This window comes from Cygnus olor, chromosome 3 (genome assembly GCF_009769625.2).
Source record: "Cygnus olor isolate bCygOlo1 chromosome 3, bCygOlo1.pri.v2, whole genome shotgun sequence".
Classification (NCBI taxonomy): Eukaryota; Metazoa; Chordata; class Aves; order Anseriformes; family Anatidae; genus Cygnus; species Cygnus olor.
In genome coordinates, this window is record NC_049171.1 from 70,103,270 (window position 1) to 70,117,047 (window position 13,778).

The 13,778-nt window shown below is 35.3% G+C and overlaps 1 protein-coding gene across 12 annotated transcripts in view; it reads right to left on the bottom strand.

Annotated features, from left to right (window-relative positions):
* Positions 1–13,778, bottom strand: part of STXBP5 (syntaxin binding protein 5) — a 114,281-nt gene that overhangs the window by 57,806 nt on the left and 42,697 nt on the right. For all 12 annotated transcript variants that reach the window (XM_040550756.1, XM_040550753.1, XM_040550750.1 and 9 more), the window contains 3 exons: positions 12,742–12,876; positions 11,406–11,469; positions 7,468–7,551 (listed from right to left, as the gene is read on the bottom strand). In XM_040550756.1, coding sequence (XP_040406690.1) covers positions 7,468–7,551; positions 11,406–11,469; positions 12,742–12,876 — 283 coding nt within the window. The remainder of the gene's footprint in view (positions 1–7,467; positions 7,552–11,405; positions 11,470–12,741; positions 12,877–13,778) is intronic.

Genomic DNA, 13,778 nt, shown 5'->3' on the forward strand with positions numbered 1-13,778 from the left:
CTTGATTATTAAACATCATCTGGTATCCTTTTGGTACCAGAGCAACACAACTAAATCATCTGGTGCTGATTCCGCTGCATCTCATATTTTGGCAGAATATCTCACTGGCCACTTGGATCCTGATCAGACAGTAACCTCTCATGAGAAGATCGTGCACTAGTACCGCAGAGGACTGTTGCTATATTTAAGGCAGAAGCTGTCTGCATCCTTAAGAGTTGCCTGAACATGCAGCCTACTCAGTTGCAGGGTAACACAGGAAGCAGAGAAGTCCTTGACTTAGTGCTTTGCAACAACACCGTGTTATCAGCATTATTCTCATTCTAAATCCAAAACACAGCACCATACCAGGTACAAGGAGGAAAATTAACTCTATCTCAGCTGAAACCAGGAGAGCAGCCGAAGTTCTGACCTCAGACGAACACTCTGAACCCTTCCATTCACAAACATGCACCAAATACACAAAAACTGTACACGAGATTACAGATAGAATGCTCTATTAAGAAAGTAAATAGAAAGATTTATTTAGATGAAGTGAATTATTATAGCTAAAGGTTTCTTTATTTTAATAAGAAACCACCTCTTTCACTTTGATTCTAAGTTAAGGTAGCTGTTCCGGGCTATGTGGAAGTTTGTTTCAAAACTTTCTAGAAGATAAGTAACTACCTCAGAGGAAATAAATCCATAAATTTTTGAATAACAAAACCATCAGGATTGAATTTGCTGTCTTACATGTAAAAACTTAACCAGAAATGTAGAAACTGACCATCCTAGTGTATTATGTGGAGACAGACAGTGCACATAGGAAGCCTGACTTTCACCAGCTGTTCCAGATGCATGATCCCATGTGAAAAAATGACTTCTTCTGTACTGCCTGCTAAGCAGCTAATATATTCCATATTCAGAAGGAAACATTTTTGCAATGTCTGCAACAGTTACCTAAGAGAAACGGTAGGACCATAAAGTGAAAGAGTCTGAGAAAAATAATTAAAAGCATTTATCTTTCTATACAAGACTTATAGAAGTAAATCACTGATAATGAGATTGATGCATTTTAATATTTTATGAAACTCCATTTTTTTCTGCTACAACAGCTTGTCAATATCCCTAGAATCTCTATTTCTTGGCTCTTTAGAGAGGTACAAAAAAAATTAGAAATTCTAAGACAACTACTTACAATCTTAGAACTAAGATTAATCGATAAAAACTCATGTTTTGATGTTTTGATCTTATTTTTTCACCTACTGAGGTCATTTAGCTGTTTCAGTTCAGAAAATCTTTCCAAAAATAATCTTTTCAATTCCAATAGATCTATTTTAGTCCTAGAGCTGATTACATGCATACTATTTTAGAACTGTTTGAGACTGCTCTTCATCTTCCCACAAGACAAGATACATGCAGAAACTGATACTTTGATCTGAATACAATACTATTAACCTTTTGCAATTTTCCCTATTGATAAAGGCTTGTTTTAAACCATATTTCTAATATCAAGCTTATGCTACTGCAAATACAATTGCTACCACTCAGAACAAATCTAAATAATCTACGCTTTTAATTTTTATTATTTTAATATGCACGTGCTTGTATACCTTTCAAATATTAGAAATCTTTACTGGCTAAACACCTCTGCACAATTTCCCAGAAGAACGAACCAAAACTGGGGAGAATTATTCATGATTTGGTTTTGACCATGATTCTTAACACTTCTGTGCCATTAACATAACTTGAAATATACTGTGCATGACTAGGAAGATCCAAGTCTATTTAGATTTCCATCTTATGACAGCCCTCCATCTCCTGTATGGAAGCATACAATGTTTTTGGTAAACCTGAATGGATGACGCCACTCATTCCTTTTCTACTGGTTTACCAAAATATCCAAAACAAGCACCGTAATATCAGCATTCCTGTGTTAGCTCTCTCCTGTGGCATTTTTTTTCCCTTTTCTTAGGCTATTGACAAGAAAAAAATAAAAGAACGTAGTTACTGAAACCTAAGCGAATATGTATCTCACTAAGTTCATTTTGATGCAATGGAACGTGCAAGGCATAATGACTGCCTGATCGTGCTTTGGTTTCTGGCAAGTCATATTTCAGGGTTGTAGGTTTTTTTTTTGTTTGTTTTAAATTAATTTATTTCAACTCCCCCAGGCTACTTTGACATGCTTTTAATGCTGTAAAATAATCCCTTACCCTCGGCCACGTACAAGAAGATTGAGCCTAAAAATAGTAAACTGTAATACATTCTTTGAGTTAATGCTATCAAAGCTGACTTTAAATCAGAACAAAAAAATACTACTTGAAGAATGGACTTTATTGAAAACTAAAATTGAAATGCATTTTCTAAAAATCTAGTTTATTTGTTTAAGAAACAAACTAATATTAGAGACATTGTTTTACTTATTTCATGGCTGCAAATAAAGAAAGGGAAGCATCTGCAGTATAAACCGTATTCCGTAGAAAAAAAGCATAACTTAAAAACAGTATCACCAATATTTGAACATAAAAGGTTTAAAAATTATGCAAAGAAAAAGATTTTACTCTTATTTTCTCACTAAGCCTGTCCAAGACAAAAAAAGTTTGTTCTCCAATTCTGTGAATAATACTAGATTTAAAAGAATTCATAAATGTAAACATACAACATATTGCTGTTATAATAAAAAAAGTATATACTACTGAAAGTTCAGAACCTCTTTTGCGATACAGAAAAATCAAGAACAAATTCTAAATTCCCTGTCAGAAACTAGCATGCTGTAGAGGGAAGAACACTCCAGTAAACAGTACTAATACTAGTCATTGTCTAGAGCTGCCTCCCCCAACCATGGTTCAGGAGCAATATGGTTAAAAAGGTTTTATACAGTGGTGGTGGTGTTGCCCACCCTTTAAGCATTCCTGTCCTTGGGATGAGAGCTCTTAATTTTGTGCTGCAATTATCAGAGTATGGTGCTGGGTGGGCACACATGTTCAGACGAGGAAAACGGGGACAGTGTTCCACTGACTCAGCTTTCAGATAACAGATGAATCTGCCACACAACAACATTGGAATTTGCTTCAAGAGAGCCTCCTTGGTGGTCAGGAAGTTCTGAATGAAAACAAGCAGAAGTTTAAAAAGTTGTAATAGGATTCAGCTTTCTTCTCCAAGGAAGCTGCACAGCTATCTTGCCATAAACCTCTGATCATATAGAAAGGTTGATCTCCTTGTCCATGAGTAGAGGAAGACAGTAAAGGATAACATTTGGACCCCTGGACACTTGGGAAGTTTTGATTCAGTTGCTTCAAATGACGCTGGTAAAAAGTGATGAAGGTAGAAGAAACTTATCCAATGGCAAGGTTTACAAACAGTTTTTATAGTAATAAATGTCTCTGGCCATCCTGTCTGTGACACCTGCTGAAGCCTAGTCACCCATTAACAGCCATCATAACTCAAAATGTAGCAGCGTTGTGAAGTACACACATTTCTCTTGTAAAGAGTCTGCAGAGCTAGAGATTCAGCTCCAGGCTCCTGAGGCAATGCCTGGTGCTGCAACACCAGGCTCTGCTGGTGTCAATCCTGTAACTCCCAGCAGCGAAGATCATGTCCCATGTAGCGCACTGCAATTTTTAAACAGGTGTAGACTCAGTCATCACCTTCGCAATGACTGGTGGTGGACTTTAATCAGACCGATGGGACTACTATCAGTATCAGAGTAATTATCTATTTTCAATAGGGTTAGAGCCAGAGAATGTTTTCCAGTGCTACTAAGCATGCTTGATTCACCAAACAGTATTCCTACCACCGATTTCTTAGGCTTCTGTATTATGAAGAAAGAAGATGTCTTAGTGTTCCAGTAAAAGTTACCCACCTTTCTACAGTAACCTCACTCAGCATTAAGCAAATGGGATGGCTTTTCTCTTACCTGTTACGGATGCTGCTCATAAAAACTAGATTTTTTTTTTTTTTTAAATCAGGCAATTGGGCAACATTTACTTTCCCCTAGCTGAAACTGGGCTAGCTGACAAACAGCAGGATCAGTATATTCATATAGGCCACTAGTTAGTCAGCACGGCTCAAAGCATAATTAGAAAGTTAACATTATGGAGCTTAATATTTTTTTCACTGACAAACTCAGGGAGATTCTCAATTTTTTCAGCTGAACACAAAACTGAGGCACTGAAGAACACAATGAAGGATACAGGAGAAGACACACCTCACCTAGCCCATGCTAAAAAACAGATCATACATATATACGAACAAATAAATCTAGTCATCGTTCACTTTCTGCAGCGTTACCTTTACTGCATCTGATACATCATCTCTCAAGGCCATATGGCCAGAGACAATTACAGTACTCTCTGCAATGGCACCTTTCAAGAAATATAACTTTTACATAATATGTAACAAGATTAATCATTTTTATTTTTATGCCATTCAATACAGAATCCAGAAAAATATGATACTGTGCTAACTGTATCGAATCCAAATTCAAAAAACGGCCATTGTTCTATTTTTCCCCCTTAGAAAATTAGATTTAAAAAACATGACAATAGATTTTTTTTTAAAGGAACCTTATCATATGGTGATTCTCACTAATGAGAACAGTAAAACTTGTCAAGCTCACTCCATATATCTTCTTTTTTTAGGTCTCCTCCTTATCCATCCCCAACTTATGGCAACCATAAATGCTTTCTTTAGCAAAGCATCTTACCTCAGGTATTTCATTACCTCTTCTGCAGTCAAAAAAAACCAAAGGGAATAGCTAGATGTAGTCACCTACACATCCTAAAGAAAATCAAAGATGAAACGACTGAACTATACGCTGCTGTTTATGACCTGTCAAAATCAGGTTGGTTCAGGAGAACTCAGATGACAAGCACGAGGCCAACCTTTAAACAAGTGGGCCACAAAATCCAAAGAAAAACAAAATAAACAGCACAGTGACTATTCTGGGTAAGTTTCTAGAACCATTATCAAAACTTTAATGAAGAACTAACCAACATAAGAATTAGTTTAACGTACCAGGTACGAGCAGTCAGCATGCTTTTTGTAATAGGAAATCACATCCAACAAACCTCTGAAAATGTAAATAAGCATGTGGCTAACTGAAACACCAATTAAGCCGTCTACATAGATTTTTTTTCAAAGTCTTCAACAACATTTCTCAAAGGAAACCAAACAAACAGATCAGATATCCTTGAACAGATAAATAATTGGTTAAGGTATCAGGAAGTAAAGCAAGCTAAAGGGAAGACAGACTGGCAGTAATTGATCAGTTCACAGATGAAGGTAATTGGCAGAGAACCTCAGGGATCTGGGCTGCTTGGTTTATTCATAAATAACCTGGAAAATCAGAACAAGAACACTGAACTGAAAGTCCACTGACAATACTAAGGATTATTCAAGATAGAAATGAGCCCTTCCAGTGAAGAACTGCTGAAAGATTTTTTCTTCTTCTAAAATCAGCCAGCACATGCAACTGTGAAGTGATGCAGACAAAAAAAAGATTCTAGTATTGTCCTGGTCTCAGCTAAGATAAGGTTAATTTTCTTCATTAGTGGCTGGTATAGGATGTTGTGGCTGGTATATAGGTTTTGGATTTAGGAGAAAAATAATGCTGATAACACAACGATGTTTTAGTTGTTGCTTTTACTTGTTGCAGAGCAGTGCTTACACAGAGACAAGAATTTTTCCGCTTCTCATGCTGCACTGCCAGTGAGGAAGCTGAGGGTGCACAAGAAACTGCGAGGGGACAGAACCAGGACACCTGATCCAGACTGTCCAAAGTGACATTCCACACCATGTGGCATCATGCTGAACAACAAAACTGGAGGGGTTGGCTGGGGGGCTGTCCCTGCTTGGTCTCAGGGACAGGCTGGAGATTGGTTGGTGTGTGATCAGCAATTGCATTGTGCATCACTTGCTTTGTATGTTCTTTATTATTTTCCCTTCCTTTTCCATCCTATTAAACAGTCTTTATCTCAACCCGTAAGTTTTTACCTTTTTCTGATTCTCTCCTGTATCCCCCACTGCAGCGGAGTGAGTGAATGGCTGTGTGGTGCTTAGCTGCCTGTTGTGTTAAACCACAACAATTATACATTAAAACAAGGGGCACTGAGCTGACAATTGACACTAAAATGTGATACAATACTTTTATAGCAGGTTGTTCCAAGGAAGTATTGTTTGATCCTTGCAAAGGCTAATCTAGTATTAAGATTGAGAGAAAGAAAATGAAACCAAATGTAAAATGATTCCCCAGTATAAATGTTATGTGCTTACATCCTGAATAAGCTATTTTGAAGATACAATAAAACAGTTTAAAAAATAAAATCTGGGATGAGCAAGAACAGCAAGAAGCATACAAAGAGCTTGAATATGAACAAAAGTAAGACTAGAAAGAGATGATGGAGATACAAAGTAGTTTACAAAATGAAGCAACACAGAGAGAATGAGTTAGATGCATGTAATGCAATTGGAAGGTAAGAATTTGTTCTTCATATAGCATACTCTGTGTTCAAAAACAACTGTACAAGCTTCAAAGAAATCTCATCCAGCTCTGATGATCTAAGGCTTAGGCTGCTTCAGAGATTCACCCTTCAGAGAAACTCTCCATAGGCAGACCTGACACATGCAAGTATAAGTACTAGGCCAGAACAACCACAAAAAAAACAAACCAAAACAACAAAAAAAACATAAAAACCTGTCTTGTGAAGACTTCAGCACAGAGCTAAGAAAAACTCCCTTTGTGATATACAAAGCATGCCTAGCTTAGCTAGCACTGAACAATAATAAAGACATTTTAGGATCTTTTAAATGTAACCAAGACTAGCTTTATGTTATTTTAAATAAAATGCATATACTTCCATAATGTGTTGAATGATTATGTTTTAATCTGTCTTTCCAGCAGCCTAAATTCTCTTAAAAAATCAAGTTGTAAGAAATAAATTCCATTAAATGCTCCCCCCCAACCTTTTTTAAAAACAAAACAAAAAAACTCTTCTGGTTTTAAACTTGATCTTATCCTACAATGAAAAGGTACACTTATAGAACCATCTTACTGAGACTATTAATTGTGTTTTTTTTTTTTTTTTTTTACACTTTCCAGAACATGAGAGATTCCAAATTACAGAAATTGCTAAACTATCTTATTTCAACTAAAGACTCAAGCTCTTAACAGAGAAGACACACTACTCAACAGAAAAACAGAGCTGAAACCTTAACCACAGAAATTGGCGAAGAAACCTAATCCATGACACCATGCATTGCAAAAAACTTCAACACAGCAAACACTTCTTCAGTCTAAAGTTTCTGTTATTCAAACACTATTTCTTTTACAGAAAGTGTCAAGTACTTGCAATTTCAAAGAGACCTATTTGTCTCTATCCACTACTGACAAGAGCAGGAGATGAACTGAATAAAATAATCAAAAAGGTGTCTCTAGAACTGTGAATGATGTCCTCATAATATACAATGCAAATGAAAAATTGTTATTACCTCATCGTGTGAGTATCTGTAATCTGCCTTCTTTGACTTCAGATCCCACAATACCACTGTTCCAGACTCAAAACCAATCAGGAGCTGCAATAATAAGCATAAGTATTGTCTTTATAAGCAAATATAACACTATTTAAATGGCCTGCAGTTCTTGTCCCAAAGAACTACAGCCTAATACTAGATGAAGCAATCGCAAGTGATTGAGAAGACAGAAGTTAGTGACAAGCTGAGAAGACCTCAGAATTGAAGACTTACTTTATACTGTTTTTCATTCTCTTCCAGCTAATACAATATTAATACATGCTGAAATTCATGCAAAGTTAGAAAGAATTTGTCTTCATCTTCAGAAGAGTCTTTGGAAATCCCTTTGAGTTCCAGAAAGCCCAACGTTAAACACTTTCCTAAATGTATTCCTTCCTGATTAAAAATTATGGTTGTGGGGGTGCACTTTTTGTTCACTAACATGTGTTTTCCCCACTAGAATTTGTTCTGTTTCGATTTGTTAGAAAAAAATGCACTGTCATTTCTGAAGTTCTGGGTATTGTTTCATTGTCTCTAAGAAAAAAAATGTAATAAGCTTTCCCCGATGTTAATCAAAATTGAGTTAATTGGCTAAAAGAACACAAAGAAAATTAGCTGTTCAAAGGAAAGGTAGAGAGAAATTAAATGTAATGCTTTTTGAAATCATATTTTTCAAGAAGCAAAACTAAAACTATTTCTGCAGGGAATGAAGATCCAAATTGCTCATAATAATTGCGTTATCACATCGTTGAGTATCTAAGTGTTTTGTTTTCCTATCTTAAGTGACACTTCTCTTAATGAAAACAAAACAAGGCCAACATAAAACAGTAGTAACAGCCTTTGTACTTATTATATAATCAAAGAAGGTTCTTCCTATTAGCTTATTTTATAGTAGTTGGATCTACTCTGAGAGCCTTCCCTTCAGCAACACTGCTAAAGTGGTTCTAAGCATTATGTAGCAGGCCATCAATTCCACTTCTTTTTCCCAGCATGGACATACAGAAAAGGAATACTTGGTTACAGATATTTATTCACTGCTGAAACAACCTATTTCATGTAAGCAGAGGCACCCTAAGTATGATCTTCATACTACAGGTTAGAAAACATTGCCTTCCCATACATGCCACTGCAGTCAGGGAGAGAGATCTACATGAGTCTATTGCTGTACCTAGAGGTTTTGCCTGAACAGTCTTTTCAAGATTTTAAGTTTTTCAGGGTCTGGAGTTCTTTCCAATATGTAAAAGAGGATCTCCATCCAGCATACAGACAATACATTCTATTTCATTGCTACATAGCACAAAAATGACCTAAATACTAAGCGTGTTTGATCCAGTAAAAGTGAATGTTAGATTTTTTTTCCTCATTACAGTGTCATGTATACTATTATTTTAAACTACCCTGCTTACCATAAACCATTTTATAGTGTTTTTTTTTTTTTTTTTAAACTATAAATTTAGCCTTCTCTTCATTGGGATTTTTCTAACAGCCTGAAAGTTTTAAGAAGCAAGTACACAGCAGGTTCTTGCAACTGCACAGGTCTTTGTTTTGCTTGCTTTTATGAATGTATTTTTCATTTTTTTGTTAGAAAGAAGAGGACCATAAGGTCATTCTACAAGACTAAGGAACACCCAAACTGATAAAAACAATAAACCTTTCACTTTCGCTAATTAAATATAAAGTATGGGTAGAATACACCAGACTAAATAGATTGCTTGTCTTTTCTCAAGTTACCATAGCTTCATTACATTCATAATCTAGCGTTCATGATACTGGAGTGCAATTCAGACCTAATCCTACAGAAAAATCCAGTAGTTACATGCTTACCTCAGTGACTTTCAACTGAATGGAAAAGCTCTACTTGTTAAATTCTTTTTGGACTGAATCCTCAGACATCTATGTTACAAGCTCACAACTAGCATGCTGTTAAAATATTCAAATCACTGCTGAGACAATACTATCATTGCCCAATCTTTTCAGTTTTATCCACCACTAACACATCAAACAGAAAACACAAACAAAAATAGTATTTTTCCTGAACATGTAGAACAGTAGAAAGCAACATTTTCTTTCTCCTTGAAAGTTATTTACTCTTGGGAATTCAAAACTCTGTGATATTTCTGAGCCATTACACTGACAGAAATAAACATCTAGAACTTAATTCGTCAATATATTCATTTACTTATACCTGAATATACTCTATATATACTCTACAGAGGAATCAATGAAAATCTGTTTAAAGAGACATCAAGCTTTCTCAAATGGTATTTGGCTAGACATACCAGCTCTTCTGGTATACCTAGCCAAATTATAACATTTTTGAAAGTGGTCTACGCGCTTTTGGAAGAGATGCATATGTACTATAGTTTTAAAATCCCTCTTCTTTTACTTTTTTCTGTTGTGAAAATTAAGGAAAACCCTTCCTGCTTACTCTTCAACTGTGGACCAAAGCACCTGAACAAAAGTGCAGCAGACCAGTTAGATTTGCTAAGTAACTACGAGGCAATGCAAGCTAAGCAGGCTGAAGATCCTTCAAAGGGTTAGAGAGTCACATAATCTCATCCAAAGATTAGACAAGAGGTCAGACAACTGAAGCAAAGGTTCAGTCTTGCAACCATGACTGAAGTGCACAATGAATTACGGCAAAGCCACAACATACATGGTGTCATTCTGTACACTCTTGATCATGTATAAGTGTTTCTATAGCATGTAACAATATAGAATAAAGCATTTAGGAAACAGATAAGAAATAGATATGACAAAAACAGATGTTCTAGCACAAATGGAAACATTTCTTTATACAGATTCCTGAGGGTTTCCAAGGATCCATTGTTTTCTAGCACAACTATCTTGTTCCAGTGTAAAGGAAGAAATCAAGTGGAATAGGCATTAGCCACGCAGCCAAAAAAGCACTGAATTAAACTGCCTAGCTGAAGGTCACTTCTCTATAAAACTGTACATTCTAGTATTACAGTCATTGCTATCAGAGAAAAATGTTTTAACTACTTGCCTTTTCTTTTAATTCATGAAATCTTCACTATGAACCTAAGTTATTCATTCTATATCATTTTTACATGTGCCTTGTAAGAGGTCTCCCAAAACAAACAGTAATACCTGCAGATTTATTCTAGAACTAAGGAAGTTCTAAGAAAGAACTTATGACCATTGATTTCATTGTTCAGGTTCTTCTTGTTGGCTGCTGTGTCACAGGACATCACAATGAATGTCCTGTGAGGGCCTCAAGAATGTGTACCATGAAAAATTTTAGTTGAGATAAGACAACCACGTTGGTAATATCTCACAAGAATACAAGTCTGATATGTAGCTTTTTCTTGCATGTTTTACTAAAGATGACTTTTCTGAAGCATTTAGTTGTACTACAAGCCAGTTAAGTTTTAACTACTAAATACTGCTAAGTGATAGTTTGTCCGTTAGATCTTTAACCTCATAAAAATTGCTGTCTTGGATTGGCTACAGATGAAGTACGCAGTAATCTATATAAATACACTTCAGTGACCACAAAGCATTTTACAGTTGTAAAAGTAGCAACAGCCCCATGGCATTATAAAGCTTATTAATTTCCATCCCAAGTTTGTTTTTTTAATAAACTTTTTTTTTTAACCACAAGTAACGTTCCTCGCTTGTATCTTCAAGGATTTCTGCAATTCAGTGCTTTCAGCTGTATGTTCAAATGTTTGTGATTACAAGATACGTTCAACTACCCTATCAGTGTTTCCTATATTCACGTCTGTACTTTACTTCATATTTTCAGAGCCTAAAGCCTTGATTTAGTCTTCCTTCATGCTTCCAACATTGTCCTCATCTACTTAATCCCTCCTTAAAAGCAGTGGGATTTACATTTTTTTTTTTAAAGTCTCACTTGAAAAATAGTTCAGTGAAAAGCCTTCAACATATCCTACCTTGCCTTCATCCATTGGATTGTCACTGATGTGGACAATAGGTCCTGGGTGAGATTTGGACGACCTAAACAAGGAATAATTCCAATTAAGAGAAAAAAATAGTCCTGCCCAAAATTGCATCTCATACAAGTAATTACAAGTAATAAAGAAATTATATTTATGTAGTCATAGTGAAACATCGAGACACCGATTAATCTTAAAACATCTCCTAAAGTTGATCAGGAAAAACAAAATACTATTTAAAAAAAATCAGTAGCATTTCATACAACACCTATTTCACATACCACTTTTCTTCAGAAGATTTCAGTAGACTACATACAGTAGACTTTTATCTTGTATTCCTGCATACACACAGATTATCTGAATGCTAACTAACTCAAAGAACAGCAGCTGCTACAGATAAGACAAAGCCCGTGTTATTATTTCCATAAAGCTTTGCCTCCCTTAATTGCACAAACTGGAAAACTACATTTTGCTATCTTCCTTCTTCCACATGCTCATTTGTGGACAAGAAGATATGATACACTCTCTAAACCATTAATTCTTCAGTGATGAAAAAAGAATTAAAGTAACTATTTTTTAAACATTATATAATTTATATACTGCCCAAGATGGGTACTATTAAAATGGGTTTTATTAAAAACGTAACTCTGTTTTTATGTTGACTTCTTGCTATTAAAGAATTATTATCTTGATATTAAAGAATATCGACAAATGAAGAGATGTGTTTTTTTTTTCCAAAAGCCTTTGGCAAGTGATGGACTTCATGTATGTTTTGAAGACAGATATAACATTCTAGAAACAACAGCAGCACAGAAACAGCAGCATACAAGTATGTTTTCATCCACATACCACTGTATTTGCAGTCACAAATCTATTATTAAAAAAGGAAGGAGGAATGGAAATAGCTGTAAAAAATATATTTTGTTCTTGAAATAGGCTTATTTAAATTTACATTTTCAACCAGTATGCATCGGCCCTGTCACAATGCATATCTTTACACTCTGGAAGATATTCTACAAGACTACTGAATCCAATTATCCCTGAAAACATGCTGATGTTAAACAGAGTTCTGGGCATCACAGCCTTAAGTCAAGTCAGAAATAGTTTTAACAAGCTGAAAAAAAAGTCTACCAAGTTAACGTTAACACTTCACTTTTATGAAAATAAAAGTTATTTACATGCCTACGTACTTTGCCCATATTATTTGGTGCAATGAGACTAATATGGAGGTTGTTCTAGATAACAATGTCAATTCTGCAACTTATAACATCTTGGACACTTGGACATCTATTCCCCGCCCCCCTCTCAATAGAGGATACCAGACTGAACTCACAGTTCAATGGCTTTATTCCACATGATGACATAGCCTGAGAGGGTAAATGATTCCACATTGACAATGTGAATGTTTCCTCTTTCGGTGCCCACATATAGCCATTTACTTTGGAAAGGTAGATGACAAAATGTTATCCTGGAAAAGAATACCACCAGAAAAAGGGATTAAAGAAAAGTCTTTCATAAATCCCATATTTCAATGTCTACGTTGCCAAAAAGTAGAAGAAATGCAGCAGGCAAACAGGAAAAAGTACAAGTTACAGGTAGATAAAAATAGCAAAACCAGTACATGATCAGAGATCCACAGACAACGTAAAATTTAGAAAAAACATGGAATATAAACCGAAGTATTCTAAGACTATTAAGTCATTCAGATAAAAATCACAGCCGCCACTGAAAATCATCACACAATGTTTTTTCCTCAAGTTAGCTGCCATTTTAAGCTTAAAACACAATACTCCTACGTTATAATCAATAAATCTCCCTTTGAAAACAATCTAATTTCAAGTTTTGAAGAACAAAAGATTTTTAGAAGCAAGTTGCTGCAGTTTAAACTGGCTTCAAGTGAATAAGCAAAGGGAGAAAGTCTAATCTAATAAACATAAATTTACACGTAACCCAATGTATCCCCCAAACAACAAGCCTATTAACAACCATAAGACCTATATAATAATAAAATTCATTTTAAAAGTAGTTTAAAGTTGGTGTTACTATTTTACTTAAACAACATTTTAATTTCCGATCTTGCATTTTTCACCTCTGTTGCTAGAAGGAAATAGCTGAACAAAACCCAAATGCTAATGGCTGGCAGAAATCCTCCGACTGTATCTCCAGTGAAAGAATTAGTATTTTAAAATTTGCTTAGTTCTGACCTCTTGAGTTCTGCTTATCGTTTAATTTGTTGATAAAAGTAATAATGTATGCATAGGAACTGGAGCTTCTGAAGTATTTGAGTTTTCTATATAACAGAAATACTAAGTTAAAGCCTAGAAAATTTCTATAAAATGTTTTTGAATTTACAGTTTCATCTGATAAGGT